Source organism: Bufo bufo, chromosome 2 (genome assembly GCF_905171765.1).
Source record: "Bufo bufo chromosome 2, aBufBuf1.1, whole genome shotgun sequence".
NCBI classification, from domain to species: Eukaryota; Metazoa; Chordata; class Amphibia; order Anura; family Bufonidae; genus Bufo; species Bufo bufo.
In genome coordinates, this window is record NC_053390.1 from 560,142,713 (window position 1) to 560,168,260 (window position 25,548).

General features: G+C 41.5%; 1 protein-coding gene across 2 annotated transcripts in view; it reads left to right on the forward strand.

Moving 5' to 3' along the window:
* The window catches only part of CCSER1 (coiled-coil serine rich protein 1), a 1,167,669-nt gene that overhangs the window by 839,723 nt on the left and 302,398 nt on the right, over positions 1-25,548 (forward strand). For both annotated transcript variants that reach the window (XM_040418157.1, XM_040418158.1), the window contains exon 7: positions 4,747-4,824. In XM_040418157.1, coding sequence (XP_040274091.1) covers positions 4,747-4,824 — 78 coding nt within the window. The remainder of the gene's footprint in view (positions 1-4,746; positions 4,825-25,548) is intronic.

Here is a 25,548-nt window from a genome sequence, read left to right on the forward strand (position 1 = left end):
TGTCAGGATGAAAGTAGCGGGACTATGCAACCATGTGGACACAAGTCCCTGCTTAATCTGCCCTTGCCCTCTCGTCCTCCAATTCTGCCTGCAGTTCGCCAGTTGAGTACCCCGCTCTAGAGAATGTAATTTCCATTGCAAACAAAAAAAAATACTGCCAACATTGCTTTGACATGCATGTGGCTGAAAGAACTTTGTGGGTTTATTAGACATAAATATTAGGAACAGTATCTATATATACACTGTGTGCAGAATTATTAGGCAAATGAGTATTTTGACCACATCATCCTCTTTATGCATGTTGTCTTACTCCAAGCTGTATAGGCTCGAAAGCCTACTACCAATTAAGCATATTAGGTGATGTGCATCTCTGTAATGAGAAGGGGTGTGGTCTAATGACATCAACACCCTATATCAGGTGTGCATAATTATTAGGCAACTTCCTTTCCTTTGGCAAAATGGGTCAAAAGAAGGACTTGACAGGCTCAGAAAAGTCAAAAATAGTGAGATATCTTGCAGAGGGATGCAGCACTCTTAAAATTGCAAAGCTTCTGAAGCGTGATCATCGAACAATCAAGCGTTTCATTCAAAATAGTCAACAGGGTCGCAAGAAGCGTGTGGAAAAACCAAGGTGCAAAATAACTGCCCATGAACTGAGAAAAGTCAAGCGTGCAGCTGCCAAGATGCCACTTGCCACCAGTTTGGCCATATTTCAGAGCTGCAACATCACTGGAGTGCCCAAAAGCACAAGGTGTGCAATACTCAGAGACATGGCCAAGGTAAGAAAGGCTGAAAGACGACCACCACTGAACAAGACACACAAGCTGAAACGTCAAGACTGGGCCAAGAAATATCTCAAGACTGATTTTTCTAAGGTTTTATGGACTGATGAAATGAGAGTGAGTCTTGATGGGCCAGATGGATGGGCCCGTGGCTGGATTGGTAAAGGGCAGAGAGCTCCAGTCCGACTCAGACGCCAGCAAGGTGGAGGTGAAGTACTGGTTTGGGCTGGTATCATCAAAGATGAGCTTGTGGGGCCTTTTCGGGTTGAGGATGGGGTCAAGCTCAACTCCCAGTCCTACTGCCAGTTTCTGGAAGACACCTTCTTCAAGCAGTGGTACAGGAAGAAGTCTGCATCCTTCAAGAAAAACATGATTTTCATGCAGGACAATGCTCCATCACACGCGTCCAAGTACTCCACAGCGTGGCTGGCAAGAAAGGGTATAAAAGAAGAAAATCTAATGACATGGCCTCCTTGTTCACCTGATCTGAACCCCATTGAGAACCTGTGGTCCATCATCAAATGTGAGATTTACAAGGAGGGAAAACAGTACACCTCTCTGAACAGTGTCTGGGAGGCTGTGGTTGCTGCTGCACGCAATGTTGATGGTGAACAGATCAAAACACTGACAGAATCCATGGATGGCAGGCTTTTGAGTGTCCTTGCAAAGAAAGGTGGCTATATTGGTCACTGATTTGTTTTTGTTTTGTTTTTGAATGTCAGAAATGTATATTTGTGAATGTTGAGATGTTATATTGGTTTCACTGGTAAAAATAAATAATTGAAATGGGTATATATTTGTTTTTTGTTAAGTTGCCTAATAATTATGCACAGTAATAGTCACCTGCACACATAGATATCCCCCTAAAATAGCTAAAACTAAAAACAAACTAAAAACTACTTCCAAAAATATTCAGCTTTGATATTAATGAGTTTTTTGGGTTCATTGAGAACATGGTTGTTGTTTAATAATAAAATTAATCCTCAAAAATACAACTTGCCTAATAATTCTGCACTCCCTGTACACTCACCTAAAGAATTATTAGGAACACCATACTAATACGGTGTTGGACTCCCTTTTGCCTTCAGAACTGCCTTAATTCTATGTGGCATTAATTCAACAAGGTGCTGATAGCATTCTTTAGAAATGTTGGCCCATATTGATAGGATAGCATCTTGCAGTTCATGGAGATTTGAGGGATGCACATCCAGACCACGAAGCTCCCGTTCCACCACATCCCAAAGATGCTCTATTGGGTTGAGATCTGGTGACTGTGGGGGCCATTTTAGTACAGTGAACTCATTGTCAAGTTCAAGAAACCAATTTGAAATGATTCGAGCTTTGTGACATGGTGTATTATCCTGCTGGAAATAGCCATCAGAGGATGGATACATGTTCTCATTCTGTGTACGCCAAATTCGGACTCTACCATTTGAATGTCTCAACAGAAATCAAGACTCATCAGACCAGGCAACATTTTTCCAGTCTTCAACAGTCCAATTTTGGTGAGCTCGTGCAAATTGTAGCCTCTTTTTCCTATTTGAACAAAAGTGTTTGGACGAGCACTCTACCAATTGGCACACATTTATTATAGAAAATAAAATATAGTTAGCTAGCAATATAAAACATATAAAACAGCACAATAAAAATACAAGTACATCAATATAACCACAATGGGGTAATTGGTTGTAATCAATGTCCAAACAATCCTATGACAAAGATTGTGTGTGAGGCCTTCTGTTGTGGCCTATGTCTCCATAGGAATCCAATATATCCCCGAATGGATATGTATGATGTTTATATAACTCCACAGGTTCTTGCAGTCTACCAGTATTTCATATATCAGGTAGTAATCCCATAACATACAATAATATTGTAGACAGAAGTGAGATAAAAATGGACTTGCCGGCTGTTAAGCCGCTTACCTCCCCTTCGTATGTAGCTTTAGTCCTGCGGTTTGCTCAGACTAAGCAGATGGGGCACACCGGGTACAGCGTCTCACGTTGCTGTGTTCGATGACCGGACTTGCCGACTGTTATGTCGCTTACCTCTTCGTATAGATAATACAATTTAGTCCTGCAGTGCGGGTAGAGCGCGTGGAGCACACCGGATGGTATATGGAGCCGGCGTCTCACTTTGCTCTGTTTGGTATCCGCGTTGGATACTCGCGGAGTAGCACTTGCGTCACTTCCTGTATGGTCCGGTAGTGACGTATTCCTTGTATTTCATCCGATGATTCCGAACTGCAATTTTTTCTGATGTTTGGTTTTGCAGATATCAAAGTCCTGTCTGCATGGCCATGCAATTGAAAATATGTCGACAGGTATATGGCGTGAAACCCAGATGCGTTTCGGGAATTGTCACTCTCCCTTCCTCAGTCAATTTTGGTGAGCTCGTGCAAATTGTAGCCTCTTTTTCCTATTTGTAGTGGAGATGAGTGGTACCCGGTGGGGTCTTCTGCTGTTGTAGCCCATCCGCCTCAAGGTTGTGCGTGTTGTGGCTTCACAAATGCTTTGCTGCATACCTCGGTTGTAACGAGTGGTTATTTCAGTCAACGTTGCTCTTCTATCAGCTTGAATCAGTCGGCCCATTCTCCTCTGACCTCTAGCATCGACAAGGCATTTTTGCCCACAGGACTGCCGCGTACTGGATGTTTTTCCCTTTTCACACCATTCTTTGTAAACCCTAGAAATGGTTGTGCGTGAAAATCCCAGTAACTGAGCAGATTGTGAAATACTCAGACCGGCCCGTCTGGCACCAATAACCATGGCACGCTCAAAATTGCTTAAATCACCTTTCTTTCCCATTCTGACATTCAGTTTGGAGTTCAGGAGATTGTCTTGACCAGGACCACACCCCTAAATGCATTGAAGCAACTGCCATGTGATTGGTTGACTAGATAATTGCATTAATGAGAAATAGAACAGGTGTTCCTAATAATTCTTTAGGTGAGTGTATATATATACAGTATATGGATACACCTTAATAAAATAGGAATGGTTGGTGATATTAACTTCCTGTTTGTGGCACATTAGTATATGTGAGGCGGGAAACTTTTCAAGATGGGTGGCGACCATGGAGGCCATTTTGAAGTCGGCCATTTTGAATCCAACTTTTGTTTTTTCAATAGGAAGAGGGTCATGTGACACATCAAACTTATTGTGAATTTCACAAGAAAAACAATGGTGTGCTTGGTTTTAACGTAACTTTATTCTTTCATGAGTTATTTACAAGTTTCTGACCACTTATAAAATGTGTTCAGTGTGCTGCCCATTGTGTTGGATTGTCAATGCAACCCTCTTCTCCCACTCTTCACACACTGATAGCAACACCGCAGGAGAAATGCTAGCACAGGCTTCCAGTATCCGTAGTTTTAGGTACTGCACATCTCGTATCTTCACAGCATAGACAATTGCCTTCAGATGACCCCAAAGATAAAAGTCTAAGGGGGTCACTGGATATGCAAAATTGCTACATGATGATGTGTTTCCCTCTTTATGCACTGAAGCTGGCACGTTCCCTGAGTTTTTCCAGCAAGATGTGCTTAATGCAAAGTATTGTAATTTCATACTTTGGCATAAGTAACACATATTCAGAATTGCCTCAAGGCATAATTATTGGATTTTACAACAAATTGAACCTTTTCTCCCATCACTTTATCCATGTCCCTCTCTGTCACAGTAACACATTCAAGCACTGTTGATAACTTTATCTGTTACTTTGCTGTTATCACATTTCACCAATGAACAAGTAGACAGCCTGTCAAAAGACCTTAGCCCTTCTTTGACTGTATAGTACATCAGCTTGGAAAATAAAAGCCCAAAGCATAAAAGAAGAAATAGATTGTATTTAGTAAAACATGTAAACAGCTACGTTTATAATTATATTTTAACATTTTTTTATATATTATTGTAGAACTAGATTGCAAAAATGACATACCGATTTTGTCTTATTTCCCTGACAGAGCTCTGAGTTGAGTCCAGCCAGCAGTACAACATCCCTCCCGATTAGCCCTATTGTGGAAAAAAGTCTTCCATTTAAGGTATGGCATTTACATTATCCTGCTTCTGCTAAATGTGTACTCTGTAAATGTGATACGGTGAAGGACATTGACTATTGTGACATAAAAAAATAGCAAATTATGGCACACACCATGGAGGGTGGGGCTTAGCAGGGCTCACCCAATTTGCTATAACTTACACCAGAAACTTGCATAATTTATAGCTCAAGTCTAGTCCAGCTCCTACCTGGAGTAGACTTGAATTTCTGCCAAGCGGTAGGGCAGAGATGGGCCTAATTTATTAAGAGGCACCTGCGGCTTAATAAATTAGGCATATCTTACTCCAGTGCAGTGAGATCAAGACCCTGTCGGCCCCATAGAAATGAATGGGACTGGTGGCCGGCATGTGCGGTGTGCTCCTATTCACTTGTATGGGGAGAGCGCTTAACGGTGGCCGGACCCCGGGACATTGGGGGCATATCCTAGCTATATGTCCCTGTTGTCTGTGATCGGAAAACCCCTTTAAGCTATTTTTAGCATTTTAAGCAGATCATTTTTTTGTTTCTCCAGTACAGCTTTATTCACAATAACTTGATAGCTTCTCTTCATGATGAGCTATAATGGGGTTCATCATGTTTCTGCGAGGATTAACGTAACAAGAATAGCACTGCAGAACCTTAGTCCCTAATTTGCCTTTTGGTGATATTTTCCTTTGATCCCACAATGTATGAAAAAAAAAAATATCTAGATTGATCCAGGATCACGTTGCATAGTTATAAAAAAAATGTTCTGTATGTTACTATACATCTGTTGAGTTTTTTTTTCTTCTTTTTTTTTAGAAAGTATAGCAGAATTTTACTCCCTAGCACTATATAACAATCCTGGAAGAACTGTTTTATTATAGTTTTCAGACTAGACTAATTTTAATACAATTGCATCTTTTAAAAGCTCCCAAAAATGTTCACATTTTTATGATCTTCAAAAGTGAGGTAAGAGTGATGTCAACATTTTGCTGCCAACTGGATGGAACTGGGAACTCAAAATGGCCCTGGAAAAAACTTCCATACCGCAAAGTACCACAGTACAGCACACAACGCCGCTCAACAGAACCACATACCACAGTGTAGCGCAATAAGCTGCCCCAGCAGAACTAAATACCACAGTTCAGCATTAAATAATGCTCCAGTAGAACCAAATACCATAGTGCAGAACAATAGTCTGCCCTAGCAGAACATAATACCACAGTACAACACAATATGCTGCCCCAGCAGAAACAAATTCCACAGAGCGGTCTTTTCTTTTCAGCTTCACCTGTTTTTCTCAATTCCCACTGTAGAAGTCAACTCTCTTAGTGAGATCTCTTTTTTCCTTTTTTTATATTTTATGGAAATTGTATTTTTGAATACTTTGCTCCTGTGTATTCTTCTACAGTGTCAGCGACAAACATTTGTGATGCACTTCTCTCACAAGGGGCTCATAACTCAGGAATAGTTGTGGTGCAGGGGAGTCAGTGGCTGACATATAGGTGCCCATCCTCAACAGTGATTGGGGTAAATTTTATAGGAAACCAGCGCATGGAGAGTAACAAACATACAGAGAACATGCAAGCTCCATGTGGATGTTGTCCTTGACCCTAGGATCCCAGTGCTGCTAACCACTGAGCCACCGTGCTGCTAATTGATTTGCTTTTTGGTCATTGTCTTTTACAGATTAAAAAATACCATGTAAAGAGATAAATATGGGTTTAAGGTGTTCTTGATAGAATACACCAAATGTTCCCTACTCCATTTAACAAATGTGATGCTACTGAATCTTTAGAAGGTCATTTTAGACCTGACATTCTGTCAAGATTTTTTTAAGATGAAAAGTCTAAAGGCTGTATTACATATAGCAATGTAGCGGGTGATTTTTGGGAGGGAAGCATTACTTCCTGACAATCGCCTGCTCCTTAGTGAAGGAAACCTTTGCTATTACATGCAGCAATCTCCTCCACAGTACGGGGAAGAGCAATGGCTAATGCTATTGTATGTCCCCATACTGACTTGTTTTCTGGCAGCAGATCATGATTAGACAGCATGGAGTTATTTACAGAGCATTTCTGATGTACTGTATCTGTTAGATCTAAATATTTAGTAGGTGGAAAAAGTATCACCTATCTTGCCATTTAGAAACTTTCTCTAGTATACAACTACAAAGAAAGACCCAGAGACTAAGGCTAGGGCTACACAATGACATTTTGTCGCACAAATGTTGCGCAAAATTTGTTGCGTCGCAGTCGCAGCATGTCGCATGTCGCATTGTGACACCATAAACTATTATTATAAAAATTGTCGCACAACATTGGTGCGACAAAATGATGCGCGACACATGTTGCTGTGTAGTTGTGCACTATGTGTTGTGGCGCGACACATGTCGTCGTGTAGCCCGTAGCCTAATACAGAAAATAGCTCCTTCTATTGGGCTCTATGTAATAAATATTCCCAAATAACTTCTTGACTTTTTTTCCGAAATATACTGTAGTTATTTGCAGTGCCTTTTTTTTATTTTATCTTGAAGGCGGCAATATTACTTTAATATTAATGTGAAGGTACAGCATGTTGGTCACTCAATCCATCAAAAAGCTGTCAACGTACTCTATTGTCTTTTGATGAAAATAAATGCATTTCTAGACTCAGAATAATAATTTGTCTGTCTGCATTTTTTGTCAAAAAGTGAACAGATTTTTCTTGCCATCACTGAACTACTGACTTCTATAAATGCATTTTAGGAAAGCATGCAAACCATGAACTTCTGAAGTGATTACTTTAAGTGGTTTTCTAGGCTTAAAGAGAGGATTTATTTTGATCATTTTATTAGTTCTTGGCTTTTGTATTTAATAGTACTAAATGTTAGATAAATATTAGCTTGCATGTTAAATTAAGTCAATTGAATTGAATTGAATTAGATTTTGGTTGCACATCAAGACTATTATTTGTTTTTGCTTGTCTACATAAATTACACTTCGTTTTTTGTGAGGAAAGTAGTGGTTACAGGAATTTTTTTCAATAGATAATAGAGTATATTTTATCAAATGTTTAAAAATAAAGTAATATTGTTGAGGGTTCTTACATTTTTACAGTACACAGATTTTTCTTATTAAAGGGGTTTTCTGGGAGTAAAATCTTGATGAACTATCCTCATGATAGGTCATCAATATCTGTCCGAACAGCAGCTTGAAGAGCGCTGCAGTCTCTTTCCAAGCCAGGGACATCACCTTCATTGGTCACATGGTCTCTTGTGAAGTTTAGTCCAGCACAGTCCTTTTCAAGTGAATGGACCTGGGCTACAATACCAAGTACAGCCACTATACAATGTACAGGTATAGAAGGCAAAGTTTACTGTGTAAACACAAAAAGTGCAACATAGGGTAAGTACACCCAGGATAAACCTGGATATAATAAACTCCAAATGGAGGCTCACCTTGTGAGGTTGTGGAATAATAGACACAACACTATTGAAGGTAGGATATGATGATTCAAAAGTGTGAGGTATGCAGCCAGCGGGTATGGTACCTCCAAAATGGGATGCCTAATCTCCCAGGAGGATGAGAGCAATATCAAAAGATTTCCCCTTCAGCGCAAAAAAACATCATAGATGTTTGAGTAGGTGGATTCCCATTGGTTTTATTCAACAAAAGAACTTTGCTGATTAAAACCAAGAAGAATCCATCTACTCAAACATCTGTGATGGTTTTTTGCGCTGAAGGTGAAATCATCTGATATTACTATACAATGTATGGCTTTGTGCTTTGTTGTGATGTGTGGATGCTGCAGCACTTATCGGAGCACTGCGGCCTCTTCAAACAGCTGAATGGCACCTGAATCCAGAGGCTAGGTCATCAATATTATACTCCCAGAAAACCCCATTAAAATAGATATATATATTTTTTTTCCTTGGAAGATGCCAAAACATTTTTATAACTCTGGATGATCAGTGCTTGTTATTGCAGCTTAGGTAAGTTTCACATTGGCATTAAGCTCTTCCGGCAGGCTGTTCCGGCAGGGGAACAACCTGCCAGATCTGTACTATCGTTTGCATACGTGTGCCGCCGGAAGATCCGGCCGCAGCACGGCACATATGCCGAGAGGCCTCTGGACAAAACCCCTAAGTGCAGCGGTATTTGTCTGGCCGCCTCTCGGCATATTTGCTGTGCTGCAGCTGGATCTCCGCCGCTCCCCTTTACAGTGAATGGGGCCGGGCGGACTTCCCACAGCACAAGTGTGCAAACGGTAGTACGGATCTGGCAGGTTGTTCCTCTGCAGGAACAGCCAGTTGGAAAAGCTTAACACCAGTGTGAAACTGGCCTTAATCACCTTCTCTGAGCTACAGAAAGATCATGTGACCAATGGACATTACATCATATACCATTCAATAAGCTACAGTGCTCCCCTAAGTACCATAGCCCTTTGAAACAGCTGATCAGTGGATGTGTTAGACCCACACCAAAACTGATACTGATGATCTATCCCAAGAATAAGTCAACAGTATTTAAGTCCCTCTAAACAAAACAATAAAATGTTTTGTATAATTTTAAATATAAATGACATTTTAATTCTAGCATAATTACTAAATCTAATTTATAATATATCATAATATATAGCCACCTCCTCATATTACCTGGGGTTCAAGGAGCCCTGATGAGAATAGTCAAAGGTGTTATTTGGTTTATTAGAGAATGAGAACACAACAAAAAAGATGACAAGAAATAATATTAACTTTTTATACATGGAAATATTCAAAAAATGTGAAATAGCCAAAAATTATTGACAGATCGTGTTAATCTCTTCTACTAGCAGTTATACATGTGAGCTTTTTATTTATTTATTTATTTTAACAGTTGGTTCTTGATTACAGAAACTAACTAAAACCAGACTAATATACTGTGCGTCTAGAATCCATACCTTCCTTACATACAGCCTTTTCTCTGTCAGGATTAACATTGGAGCACATGACTGATTATGGTGTTAACGCTCCAGTGAATTGGAGCTGAACAAATAGAGAGGAGTGAACACGGCTTTGACAGCATTTTTAAATAAGAGAGATTAAATGCACTTTAGTTTTTCTCCATCATCTTTCATGTTTTAGTCTGCAAATTACTGAAGGTGGCAATAGCATGAACAGGAGCTATATTTTTCAGGCTTCCTGAAGTTAATTGTTTTACTTCACATTCAGTGTCACCTTGTGGGTCATCTATCAAGATAAATGTGCTATAAAGTATCACATATATTACCATGGTAATGGCACTATGTTTTACTTTCATGATTCAAATATTGATACATGTAGGTAACAAAGAGCTCATTTATTAAAGATGAGCAACATAATGGTCAAACATGCAAAAACATGACATTAAATTGTGTTATTGTGGTGCATAACATTTGTATTCAATGCCTTTGAACTTTGGTGATAGGAAAGATTACCATAGATGACAAGGAAAACAAGCATGGGCATTGTAGAACAAAAATTAGTCTAAATTATGGGGTTATTATAAAAAGACTGAACACAGAGAGAAATTTCCAGAGAAGGTCATCAGCAGCACACAAAAACTAAATTGATTTATGGAAATATGTAACTTCTTCAGAGGAGTTGTCTAGCCAAAATCTTATTTCTATACAGGCTAACAATGTTAAAAAAAAGTCATACTCACCTCACCGATCCCGTTCTGATGATTCTCAGATTCCCTGATGGTTTCTGCTTCCTGGTTCCTCTCAATACACAGAAAATGACAGCTTGGCCGATCATTGTTCACATTGGTGACCTGCCTCAGCTAGTAATTGTCTGAGTAGTCACTTCTTATATGCTCAGGGAACCCAGGGTTTATCAGAACACAACTTTTGGGAAAGCGGTAAGGTGTGAATGCAATTTTTATAGCATTTTGAGCCCATATAAACATATGTGTTTGACTGGACAACTCTACCTTACACCCCCAAACTACAATGCATAGTGTAAATTGATGCAGAGTCTGATTATGTCTCACTAAGGCCAATGATTAGATGCAGTGGTCATGGGATCAAGTCACTTCCTTTCAATTAAGCCAGGACTGGAAGTGGCCAGGGATGGCGGGTGAGGAGAGGTGAGTTTTTTAATTAATTTTTTTAGAGAGGGCAAGCATTTCAACCACTGGGATTTTTTGTTCCTTGGTCAGACAACCCCTTTAAGCTATCATGACAGAACTGTATTCATGGTAAAGCTTGCATTAAGTCTCCATGATGTATTGTTATGTTATGGTGATCATAGCGGTGGTCCTACTGTTAGAGCCAGGATCAGAGGTAACTCTGAACCCAGCTATTTAACCCTCTAGACGCCACAGTGAATAGCAGTTAGAGGGATGGGGATCCCTCTGTTCCCATCAGCCACTCCTAAGAAAGGTCCCTGGGGCTGCCATGTCTGTTGCGCTGGGCCCTAGGCCTGTCAATATTATTATTATTATTATGTATTATTATTAAAGTGAGTGAAAGAAAGGGGTAGTAACGTATTAAAACCTAACTTTTATTAGGATAATTAGAAGTCCCAATGGTGGGAAGAGAACCCCTACCAGACAAACAAAACACACAACAAAAGGGGACCTGAGGTGGCAGGTCGCCTGATGGTCAGATACACGTTCACGTCTCCGAGTAAAGCCGGAGGTGGACTGTACGACCTATAGACATAAACAAAAAAATGGAGACCGTGGCAAGTGTGCCGTGGTCTATAGACATGCCATAAGGCAAGATAAGGGTGGGTCTTACCGGTGGTGGACGAGAGGACCTACAAGTCCAGAACCCCGGAGAAGGTGTTCTCACATGTGGAAGCGTCCTCCAGTTGGCGGTCACTTTGTACAAGAGGGCCACAGGAAAAAGGCTGTCCCTGGTAATGCCCTACTTGGCCTATTCAGCCCTAAAGTGCCTCCTAACACGGGGTCCTATCTCCACAAGGGGTGGCCCCTTCCGGAACCTAGCCCTAAAAATAGATGACCCTAGGGAGCCCTGTGGGGACAGGGAAATGGCCCTGTGGGGCTTTCAGACACGGGTTTGGCTATTCTTATGGGGGTAAAAACTAGTATGAACATAATCTCTGAGTCCCAAACTAGTATGGAGATATGCTCTGAGTCCCTACGCGTTTCAATGGAGAGTATATCTTACTATGTATATCCTGCAGTAAGGGAATAAGGACAACTACCTATAACATACCCCTTAACTCGTCAGGGGACAGGGGTATAAGGTAGAATATAAACCCCCATATATCTGTGTGGTTATAGCAGATGCAGGGAGGGGGTATGTATTGGAGTGGCGCAGACTTAACAGGACTTGATAGTCCGGGGTGACCCAGATTCTGTTTGGCATGAGGGTCGTATTGCTTTCATCAGGAGGTGCGGCAGGATAGATGCAAGTGCCGACCGTCTGCCGGCGTCTGACCTTATTATTAAAGTGCCATTCATTCCATAGTGCTGTACATATGAAAAGGTGTATACATACATAATACAGACAATTGCACTAATCATAAACAAGACGAGTTACAAACTGGTACAGAAGGAGAGAGGGCCCTGCCCGTGAGGGCTTACAATCTACATGGTATGGGAGAAGGACACAGTAGGTGCGGGTGAAGTTGGTCATAGCGGTATAGAGGCAGCAGGGTCGCAGGTTGTAGGCTTGTCTGAAGAGGTGGGTTTTCAGGATTTCACTGTAGGTGAGAGTCTAATATGTTGGGGTAGTGAGTTCCAGAGTATGGGGATGCACAGGAGAAATCTTGGAGGCGATTGTGGGAAGAGGTGATAAGAGGAGAGGAGAGAAGGAGCTCTTGTGAGGATCAGAGATTATGTGTGGGGATATTTTGGGAAAGCAGCTCAGAGATGTAAGGAGGGGACAGGTTGTGGACAGCCTTGTATGTATTTATTAGCATTTTGAACTGAATTTGCTGGGCAATGGGGAGCCAGTGAAGGAATTGGCAGAGGGGGGAGGCAGAGGAGTAACAGGGTGAGAGGTGGATTACTCAGGCAGCAGAGTTGAGGATAGATTGAAGGGGTGTGAGAGTGCTAGATGGAAAGCCACAGAGGAGAATGTTGCAGTAGTCTAGGCGTGAGATGATGAGGGCATGCACAAGAATTTTCACAGACTCAAAGTTGAGGAAAGCGTGGATGCGGGAGATGTTTTTGAGTTGGAGGCGGCAGGTGGTGGAAAGGGCTTGGATGTGCAGTCGGAAACAGAGTGCAGGATCCAAAGTCACTCCAAGGCAGCAGACTTGGTTGCGGGGGAGAGTGTACAGCCATTAATCGTGATAGATAGGTCTGTTGGGGGTGTTGAGCAAGATGGGGGAAAGATGATGAATTCTGTTTTATCCATGTTAAGTTTTAGAAAGAGAAGAAGAAGGAGGATATGGAAGATAGGCATTCTGGATAGTAAGGTGGTGATGTCTGGACCCAATAGGTAGATTTGTGTGTCGTCAGCATAAAAGTGATACTGAAAGCCATGTAACTCTATGAGCTGTCCCAGGCCGAGGATGTAAATAGAGAAGAGCAGAGGTCCTAGGACAGAGCCTTGCAGGACACCAACAGAGAGGAAATGAGACAAGGAGGTGGTATGAGAGTGGAAGACTCTAAATGTCTGGTCTGTGAGGTATGATTTGAGTCAGGAGAGGGCCAGGTCAGTGATTCCAAGAGATGAGAGAGTTTGAAACAGAAGGGAGTGGTTGACAGTGTCAAAGGCAGAGGACACATCAAGGAGAAGGCGGGCAAAGTAATATTTTTGGGTTTTGGCTCTTAGCAAGTCATTGGGGACTTTGGTAAAGATTAAACAAATCAGTCACAGAATACACATAGATTTGCGTTCAGATATAGTGATCCTATGTGAAAAGAACACCCTCCAATAACATACCCACTCAGTGTACATCAGCATACACAAACAAAAGATAAACTGAGACTAAAACGGGTTTAGTAGCAAAATATAAATATACTTTATTCAATAATTCTCATAAAAAAAAATATATATATATACACTCACCTAAAGAATTATTAGGAACACAATACTAATACAGTGTTGGACCCCCTTTGGCATTCAGAACTGCCTTAATTCTACGTGGCATTGATTCAACAAGGTGCTGATAGCATTCTTTAAAAATGTTGGCCCATATTGATAGGATAGCATCTTGCAGTTGATGGAGATTTGAGGGATGCACATCCAGGGCAAGAAGCTCCCGTTCCACCACATTCCAAAGATGCTCTATTGGGTTGAGATCTGGTGACTGTGGGGGCCATTTTAGTACACTGAACTCATTGTCATGTTCAAGAAACCAATTTGAAATGATTCGAGCTTTGTGACATGGTGCATTATCCTGCTGGAAGTAGCCATCAGAGGATGGATACATGTTCTCATTCTGTTTACGCCAAATTCGGACTCTACCATTTGAATGTCTCAACAGAAATCGAGACTCATCAGACCAGGCAACATTTTTCCAGTCCTTAACAGTCCAATTTTGGTGAGCTCGTGCAAATTATAGCCTCTTTTTCCTATTTGTAGTGGAGATGAGTGGTACCCAGTGGGGTCTTCTGCTGTTGTAGCCCATCTGCCTCAAGGTTGTGCGTGTTGTGGCTTCACAAATGCTTTGCTGCATACCTCGGTTGTAACGAGTGGTTATTTCAGTCAACGTTGCTCTTCTTTTAGCTTGAATCAGTCGGCCCATTCTCCTCTGACCTCTAGCATCCACAAGGCATTTTTGCCCACAGGACTGCCGCATACTGGATGTTTTTCCCTTTTCACACCATTCTTTGTAAACCCTAGAAATGGTTGTGCGTGAAAATCCCAGTAACTGAGCAGATTGTGAAATACTCAGACCGGCCCGTCTGGCACCAACAACCATGCCACGCTCAAAATTGCTTAAATCACCTTTCTTTACCATTCTGGCATTTAGTTTGGAGTTCAGGAGATTGTCTTGACCAGGACCACACCCCTAAATGCATTGAAGCAACTGCCATGTGATTGGTTGACTAGATAATTGCATTAATGAGAAATAGAACAGGTGTTCCTAATAATTCTTTAGGTGAGTGTATATATATGATGTAATACATTGGATAAAAAAGTGGACTACACCTGAGGGGACATGACACAGCAAACCAGTAGGTAGAGGGCAAGAAGACAACCACAATTGGCAAGAATATACACTAAGTACACTGATATATACAGAAATCACGCAAATATCATGAGTATCCAGATCATATCAAAAAGTGCAAGTGCATACCTCTATGAGTGCAAAGAAAATGACTATCAATGCCATAAAAATAGGGCCGTAAGCAAAAATATATATATGTATATAGATAAATCACTTAGAGGGCCGTGCCCACTATTAGTGAGCACAAAATCTATAAAAAAGAGAGATCGCACCAGATATATATAAAGAGCAATGTCCCTATAACATATGGCAAAATGGCCAAATGTAACAAAGATAAAATATACAGGCCCCAGCCACTCATGAAAAAGACCTCACAATATAGAGTCACATACCCATAAAATAGTAATGTCGACCTCAGGAGAGCCACGTACCCCGACGCATGTTTCGGCTAGAATGCCTTCCTCTGGGGGACTTTGGTAAAAGCAGTTTCAGTCGAGTGGTGGGGTTGGAAGCCAGATTGTAACCAGTCAAAGAGGGAGCATGAGGAGAAGTGAGAGGACAGTTCAGAATGGACATGTTGCTCAAGTAGCTTTGAGGCATATGGAAGAAGTGATATAGGGCGATAACTGGATAAAGAAGATGCTATAGAATTCAATTTAAAATTTGGTCAAATTCTGATTCTACAAAATTGATTCTCTCATCTCTATACCTAACAATTCACTTGCAGAACAAGATAAAATAAAATCACTATTCAACTAATTTTCCAAATTAAAACTTATTTTTAGACACTTTTTGAAAATATAAAAGTCTTATTTTTATTTGCTTCTATGAAAATTCTTAAAATACATTATTTTACAATGCAAATATCCTCTTTAAAAAAAACAGTACAGTGCTAGGGAAAAGTTTTCTTAAGAAAGTTATCACAATAATGTTTCCCACTTCCCTAAAGGACTTTGACAAAATGCTCCAGAGGATGTGCTGTCACTTTGAAGAAGCACATTTCTGAAAACTGTGATTTACTTAGATGACATTGCATTAATTGTCCTGAACTTAAAAAGAGTTTCTACCACAAGTTATTAATACACTTCTCAATTATTCTGAGCTTTGGGATTAATCAGAAGCCTGAGAAATGCAATGAAACGGTTTCTCACAAGGTGATTTGTATAGATCTATTGTGAATTTCTCTAAAATATATAGAATTAAATAAAAAATATATTGATATTGATGGTCTTTCCACAGGATAAGTCATCAAAATGAGACTAGCAAGGGTCTGACTCCTGGCCCTGCTGCCCATCAGCTGTTTGAGGAAGTTCAGTTGAGTGACATGGCCTCCGCACATCTTACCAAGCACAGCACCATTCATTGGACAGTGGCTATGCTTGGTATCGCAGCTCAGCCCCATTCACTTGAATGGGCCTGAGCTGCACGTAAGCCATGTGACCAATAAATGTGAAGTAACATGGTTTAGGAAGAGGCAATAGGGCTCCCCAGAGCACCGCAGCCTCTTCACTGATTGACAGGGGTGCCAGTTTGTAAGACACAATTATCCTTATGGCAACCATTGACCTGCAACATGTTCTATTTCATTATTATTAGCTCATAGAATATATTTTTTTTTAAATAGAAGTAAACTATTAATTTCCAGTTAATATTCTGCATTATACGATTAAAGGGTTGTCCAGTTTCATTATATTGATGACCTATCCTCAGGCCTTCAATGTCAGATTGGCAGGGGTGCCAAGAGTAGGATCACCACCGATCAGATATTGATGACTTATCCTGTGAATAGCCCATTGTCACGTACGGGGACCAGACCAGCCCACCGCGTCACGTGACAAGGGTTGCCCAAGCCTTTCAGACCGATTCACCTCACGTCCTCGCGCGCTGTTACTCCCTGCGCCGAGCCGTAACTCGAGCATAAATCGCCACCTGAAGCCTGCAAGCACACCCACGCACTAACATGAAACTTTCACTGCCACCACCCGTCAGTTATAAGGTCGACAGGACACCCCTGAATGTTCCACTCGCAAGCAGACACACACACACGGTAGTAAGCCTCAAGGAAAAACAACATACAACCTCAGACTGCACACACACTTTTCTTGGAGCTAACAGGTTCTTAAGGTTACAAGACAAACCATCAAACTTTTAGGTTTAATGTATTAAAAATAGACAGTACTTGGTTACAAACATTGATTAACAAGAGTCATACATAAATGGCAAACAATTGTAAAATAAAAAGGAGAAAACATTGAAAATTCTGATACTTAGCAGTTGTGTGGTAAAAGTCCTTTCCTCCGAGGAAATTTGGGCAGAATACTGGTGCACAAACCAATTCGATTGGATCTCCCACTTTGTGACACCCAAATATCCAGGGATTGCATTTTTATGCCTTTCCTCCAGTGGCAGGCCTGAGGGGGATTTTCCCTCCCTTCTCTGACTCAGCCCTTCTGGCCGAGCTTCATTACCCATGAAGCCGTGCCACTGGCCATCTAGGGAACAGGTATGAAAATATCAAAAAGATATCTTCACTAAGCCAACTGGGAAACTATAGACCCCAGACCTTCTTCACAGGGCCGTCTTTAACAAGGGGCAAAAGGGGCAGCTGCCCCAGGCCCAGTTGCTCCTGGGGGGGCCAACGCAGCTGCCTTTTAAGCCCTGCTGGCCACTTCTCCGGGTGTCAGGCTGTCAGCTACACAGGGGGGTGCTGCAATGCCATGACTGCCTGCCGGTACTCCAGGCAGCAAACTGTGATTCTCTTAAGGACCTTAGATGACATCATCACCATGTGACCAGTAGCCTAGCAATATTACTGGTCACATGGCTATGAGGTCATCAAAGGTCCTGTCTACCTGGAGTGTTGCTGCAGGAGAAGTTTGACAGACTTGTGCAGCTTTTTTTTTTGAAGATTACATCAGGAAAAGGTGACAGGGGCTGTTATACTAATATACTGTAAGCTACTGTATACTGTGGGGTGCTATACTGCTCTACTGTATACTATGGGGTGCTGTATACTGTGGGGTGCTGTATACTGGGTGTTATACTGCTCTACTGTATACTGTGGGGTGCTGTATACTGTGAGGCGCTATACTGCTCTACTGTACACTGTGGGGTGCTGTACACTGTGGGGTGCTGTACACTGTGGGGTGCTATACTACTCTACTGTATACTGTGGGGTGCTGTATACCATTGGGTTGCTGCATACTGTGGGGTGCTATACTGCTTTACTGTATACTGTGGGGTGCTGTATACTGTGAGGTCCTGTATTCTTTATAGTTTGGGGTACTGTATACTGTATACCGTGAGGTGCTGTATACTGTGGGGAGCTGTATATTGTGGAGTGCTATACTGCTCTACTGTATACAGTGGGGTGCTGTATACCATTGGGTTGCTGTATAATGTGGGGTGCTATACTGCTTTACTGTATATTGTGGGCGGCTGTATATTGTGGGGTGCTGTATACTGTGGTCTGCTCTACTGTATACTATGGGGTGCTGTATACTGTGGTGTGCTATACTGCTACTGTATACTGTGGGGTGCTGTATACTGTGGGGTGCTGTATACTGTGGGGTGCTATACTGCTCTACTGTATACTGTGGGGTGCTGCATACCATTGGATTGCTGTATACTGTGGAGTGCTATATTGCTTTACTGTATACTGTGGGGGGCTATATATTGTGGGGTGCTGTATACCTTGGGGTTGCTGTATACTGTGGGGTTCTATACTGCTTTACTGTATACTGTGGGGGGCTGTATACTGTGGGGGGCTGTATACGGTGGGGTGCTGTATAGTGCGGGGTGCTATACTACTGTATACTGTGGGGTGCTGTATACTGTGGGGTGCTATGCTGCTCTACTGTATACTATGGGGGGCTGTATATTGTGGGGTGCTGTATACTGTGGGGTGCTATACTGCTCTACTGTATACTGTGGGGTGCTGTATACTGTGGGGTGCTATACTGCTCTACTGTATACTGTGGGGTGCTGTATACTGTGGTGTGCTATGCTGCTTTACTGTATACTGTGGGGTGCTGTATACTGTGGGGTGCTGTATACTGTGGGGGCTGTATATTGTGGGGTGCTGTATACTGTGGGGTGCTATACTGCTCTACTGTATACTGTGGGGTGCTGTATACCGTTGGGTTGCTGTATACTGTGGGGTGCTATACTGCTTTACTGTATACCTGGGGTGCTGTATACTGTGGGGTGCTGTATACTGTGAGGTTCTGTATTCTGTATAGTTTGGGGTGCTGTATACTGTGAGGTGCTGTATTCTGTATAGTTTCGGGTGATGTATACTGTATACTGTGAGGTGCTGTATACCGTGAGGTGCTGTATACTGTGGGGAGCTGTATATTGTGGAGTGCTATACTGCTCTACTGTATACTGTGGGGTGCTGTATACTATAGGGTGCTATACTGCATACTGTGGGGTCCTGTATACTATAAGGTGCTATACTGCATACTGTGGGGTGCTGGGGTGCACTGTAACGCTAGGGTGAGCCGAGCCCCGGTCTCTTTCCTGCTGAGCGGTGCCCACTTCCAGCCTGAGCCCAGCTGCCCAGATCACTGATCCTGAGCCGCTGGAGTCTTCACAACAGGAAGTATTTACAGTCATTCACTGGACTCTACCAGGTGTGTGGATTTTTTGTGTGTGTGTTGTGGTGGAGGGCGTGATTGCATGCTAGGGTGTGGGAAGGCGGGATCCAGGGGGCCCAAGTAAATTTTTGCCCAGGGTCCAATCAATATTAAAGACAGCCCTGCTTCTTCATAATTCATATCATATCAAACGAGACACGTCCGAGTCAAAGCATATCAAACGAGACACGTCCAGGACACTCAGAAGATGAGATCCTTATTTTAAGAAGATGAAGGCGAGCTAATACGCCATGTCTGGTGTCCATGCGATGCCCCCATCATACCAGATATGATGAGCTGGGTTTTGGAGACGTCAGCCCCATCCTGAACAAGTTATGAAGGATTACAACTTATTGTTTAATCTCTGGTATGAAGCTCCCATGCTGACACACGGCGCCGGAGAGTCTGCTGTCCCCTGTCCTGAGTGTGATCAGCAAAAGGGCCCATCCTGGTTAGCATCTCTGTGATAACCAACCCCCAGGGGAGCAGTTTGCTGTTTTCACAGGTATGAGGCAGACATCTCGGCACTATATGCAGCCTTCAACCAATTCATCAATGGCTGCTGACCTGGCAATACAAAAACATAAATACATACTGTATATGAATGCGAATCACACTTGACTATGTTATACTATGACATATACCCATAAAACATATATCACAGCAATCATAATAACTAGGAATAAGGCGGTCCTTATTCCTGACACCCATCAATATCAAAATCCTGTAAAACACCTTTAAATGCTTACTAATTTTTCACATTACTGTGCACAAATTAATAATAAAAACTTTGTAATATATCTTATCAGAGAGAGAGGGAGATATCTAGTTCTCCTGTTATCAGCTGTTTACCTTGCCCCTTTCCCTTACCTAAATGCTTTTCTCTTGAAAAAATATCTTGAATCTGTCCAGCTCACTGGAACAGCTCACTTAAGGATCTGATTATACAGGTAAATTGAAGTCTATGCAGAGGGGAGGGGGAGGAGTATTTAGGATCTCAGAGACTGGCACAACAAGAGAGACAGATTCTATCTCAGCCCAAGTGCTAAATTCATATCCATACTAATCAGTACTTCTTTGCAATGTCCTCCATGATCTTGGGGCTGCTTCTGAATAAGTATGAGAAAGTTAGGAAACATACATAGTTAACATTACTTAGTCCAACCTGTAATCCTGCTATATTGATCCAGGGGAAGGCAAAAAACACCTATGAGAGAAAAATTAAATTATCCAAATGTGGAGATTAGTACAAATCCCTGGATCAATGTCCATCTTCCTTTTAAGGAAGGGATAAGCCAACATGAATGCTATACATTGTCATAAGCCTCAATGTTATATTGAAATAAAAAGTCATCTAGACCTTATTTGAAGCCATCTACTGTATTTGCTGTGACCGAGTCCTGCATCTATTCCAGAGAATCAAAGCCCTTACTGTAAAGAATGCTTGTTGCCTCTTATGACTCAATGTTATGACTGAATCTCTTTTATCTAGGAGTAGGGAGTGACCCCTTTTTTGTAAGGGTTTAACACAGAATAGCGTCTTTCTCTTTTTTTATTGTCCGTTTATATATTTGTACAGGTTAATCATGTCCCCTCATAGACATCTTTTTTCAAGAATAAACAAATGCAGTTATTTTAATCTTTGCTCATAGCTAAGATCTTCCAGTCCCTTTATGAGTTTAGTAGCTCCCCTTTGCACTTTTTCAAACTCCAGGGCATCCATTGTATGCACTGGTGACCTGAAAGATTCTCCTCTGCTCTCCGTGTGCAGTGGATGGGAGCTAGTCTTAACCCACCAGCACTGGTAAAACTGCAACCTAGTGACAGACTCTGCAGAGAGGAAAACTGTGAAAATTCAAGGTCTCAACCCACTGGCTATAGGAGAATTGTAAACTAGCGATAAAGCCTTAAGAGGAGAAACTGCTAAAAAATGACAAATGCAAATCATATGATGGCCAAAAATAGTATTTTTCCTCATGTACACACACTGTACTATTAATTAATGCAAAGTTTGTTAGAGAACATTAGGTGCTCTTTAAGTGGAAAATTGAGGGCTGCATTGACAGGAATCTGTAAATACGCCTAACTAATTGAAGAAAGCACTAATGGTTTTCAGCAAGAATCAGCCCACATCAAAAACAGAAAAGCTGTTTTAGTCTACTGTCCCATGTTGCTTTGTATAGATTATTTTTGCTACCTTCTGTATTTTAAATAATTTATTCACAGCTTTATTTAATGGCAAAGGCTAATCTTATATCACTCCTCATTATAAATTAGATGGCAGCAGAAGCTGTACACGTTCTGCTTAAATTACAGCCTTGGCATTTTCCAAAATGTCCATGCCCAATGCATACAATACAATTAACATACAGTAGAAAGCAAATATGACATTTAGTTAACCTGCATTCATTTCTAAAATAGACAAGAGCAAATAATCTGTCCAGCCTGTAAATGTTGCATATCCATAGCTTCTTATCACAATGTAGCTATAATTTTTCCAGTGCAGTTTAAAGAAAAAAACAAAAAAAAACAAACATTAAGTTCTAATTTGGTGCTATCGGTAAAAAGCTGTGATTTTTTGGTGTGTTCTTAAACATCATGGACAAATATCTGCATTTTAGAGGAGATTTACCAAACATTATTTATTGTTACCTTGCCAGGAGTCTGCATGGCCCAGTTCCTCATTTATCTTGCATGCATTCACGGTCATTTTCACATGTATGTTGTCCTTTTCATATACACATCCTTAAAGTGGTGATCCCATGATTACTGTAAAAAAAAAAAAAAAAAAGACATTATATAATACATGGCAATCCCTTTCTAACAAAGCTAGAACCAGCCTTGTACCTCACATGGATCCAGAGATCTCCTAATTCGTTGCTCATATTGCTCTGCTATATTTATTTCATGCTATCGGCTCAGGGTGTGTTCTGCAGCTCTCTTGTCATAGCTCAGGGGACATTTCCTTTCAGTGACAGCCCAATCTTTGTAACTATCATAGCTTCTAAAAGAAGATCCAGCTGGAGGCAATTGAAGGACAGAACTGAGCATGAGCGTTGGCCTTAGCAATGTTATTGAGGTGACAGAGAAATAAGAAGTAGATGGCACTATACAGATAGATTTTATTGAATAATTCAGCGAGTATACTATATTTTTAATTAAATGCAATTACAAAAGTATTCAGATCCAGGCAGGGCCGGCTCCAGGTTCATGTGGGCCCTTGGGCGATAAATCTCAGTGGGCCCCCTTTCGGCATTTTTCAAATGTCACCACGGCATCTGATAGTGTTAAAAAACGGAAGCGCTGGCTTCTTGCTCAGATGCGCCTCCCCCAGCGGAGATCAGGGAAAGCACCCTGTTCTAAAAATGAGCCGCAGCCTGTACTAGGCTTCCAGGCTCATTATTAGTATATCCCAGTTCAGGCCATCAGGCCACTAGGTGGCAGCACTAATATGTGATATAGTGATTTCTATAGAGAATAATAGAGCAATTTCCATTATTCTGTATAAGTTGGAATCTGATGAAAAGCAATTTAAAAAAAGTTTTAAAAAAATTTTTGGAAATATTAAAGAAAATGAAAATGTAAAATCACCCCACTTTCTCGAAAAATGAACAAAAAAGAATAAAATTATGGAAACACCCATATTCTTAAAATTAAAAAAAAAGTTAGTCCATATAGTGAAGGACAGAACAGAAAAAAATAAAAAAGGCCATTTTTTCATCACTTAATCTCCCAAGAAAATTGAATAAATAGAAATCAAGTCATACACACCCCAAAATGGTATTGTAAAAAAAGACAGATTTCCCTCAAATGAGCTCCCACACATCTCTGTAGACATAACTATAAAAAAGTTATGGGGGTCACCAGGGAGCAGGGGTTTTGTTAGGGTTGCCACCTTTTCCAACACAAAATAATAGTTACACAAATTAAAAAGGTTGGTGGTTTTATTTAGCCTCTTTTTGTAAAAGTTTCTGCTGGGATTAGAACTCACAGCCTTCTACATTAAAGTCAAGAACCTTATCCACTGGGCTATACAGCTTCATGTTAACCTGCTGTACATATATTATGGCTAAAAACCTCGGTAGTAGTTTCCCACATATGCATTAATATATATCTAATACACTGGGTGTCCCCAAGCATACTAATAATGCTTGGGGATACCCCTTTCATGTTCATAGCACTGACTCCATATATATATACATAGCCATATATGGAGTCAGAGCAGGTACTCCTTAGTCGGGAACTAGAGTCCTGACTATTCAGTAGCACTGGGGGATTTCCTGTACAGCAATCTTCAGCATAGACCTGAGTGGGCCCCCTAGGAGCAGTGGCCCCCGGAACTTGCCCGGGTTTGCCGGGTGCTGACGCCGGCCCTGGATCCAGGTGCTGGTTTCAAGAATTGTATAATATTTTAATGGAACAACCCCTTTAAGTTAACATACAGTATATGCATTTTATATGGTTATGTTATCTTTTCATCATGTGACCAGCTCTCAGCACGAAGTAACATAATTTATAAGGCTAAAAAAGGACATAAAGAAAAAAATACAATGCAACAGCAAACCAAATAAAGTACAAAAAATTATTCTGATGCTAATGCTATGCTTATTAGGTAAATTTGATTTGTACATTTTGTACAAAATTATTTGGGCCTATCTGACACACGTCAAGGCGATCTCTGTAAGATGGGAACCTAACACAAAATTTTACCTGGTATGTGCCATAACTGGAGATGAGCAAATTTTGTAAAAATTTGATTCGCCGGTTCGCCTAATTTTTCGGGAATATATTTGCGGCAAATTACGTTAAAAAACGTCTATTTCCTGTCTGCTGAGAGCCTTTATAGTGGTGTAGAACACTGTGCCTTGCAGTAACACGCATAGGGAGTCTGCTTTGGTAGTGAAATAATACAGTGAGTCCGTATGACATGCAGATGACAGGCGTCGCTCTTAGAATCACAGCACACTTCAATTATTAGGGCAGTCACAGGGCTCAAAATCAAACAAATAATAAGGATGAACTCAGCCTTACAGGTCGATGTTAGCGCCAAGAGGCGCACTCCTTTTACACCGTCGCCAGCTGATTCCACATAGATGTCTATAGAACCTGTTCTATTAAACTCATACATGTAGAGCCCCATGACAGAGTGGAGAGGGTGTCAGCAGTAAGTTTGTGTTGACGTCACTGATTATTTTGCCCTTCCTTTGAGCTGTCAGAACAATTTTCCACAAAAAACGGATCCTGTCTGTGGAGCATCTACCTTCACTCGGTCAGCATTTGCTCAATAATCCATCATATTGCTAATGCCCAAAAAAAAACAGGAGTGGATCTTAAACATAGATGACACGTGAATGGAATATTTGCATGTCTTCTGTGTTTTGTACTCACTCCTGCTTTTGGCTACCAAATCGTAAGTCAATTCTGATTTGACCATACAGGCCTTACAGCTGCTACACAGACAGGATCCGTTGTGCATCTCATTTTTCCTTCCTTATGACAGTTCAGAAGCAAGGTTAAATAAATGATGATGTAAGCCCATAAGACAGATAAGGAGACCATAGAGTGGCCCAATGACAGGGTATAGAGGTGGCAGCAGCATCAGGAAGCCACAGAGTGGCACAACGACGAAAGGTTGTGGAGGTGGCAGCAGCATGAGGAGGCCACAGAGTGGCACCACAAGAAAGTCTGGAGTTAGCAGCAATATGAGGAGGCCACTGAGTGGCACAATGATTGAGTATGGAGTTGGCAGCAGTATGAGGAGGCCACTGAGTGGCACAATGACAGAGTCTAGAGGTGGTGGCAGCATAAGGAGACCACAGAGTGGCCCAATGACAGAGAGTGGAGGTGGCGGCTGCAGCAGCATCAGGAGAAGGCCACAGGTTGGCACAATGACATAGTCTGGAGGTGGCGACAGCATGAGGAGACCACAGAGTACCACATGTGCTTGAGCGCAATGTTCGAGTCCCCACCCCTCACATTTCTTGGCTGCTATTGGGTGGTAGCTGTATGAGGA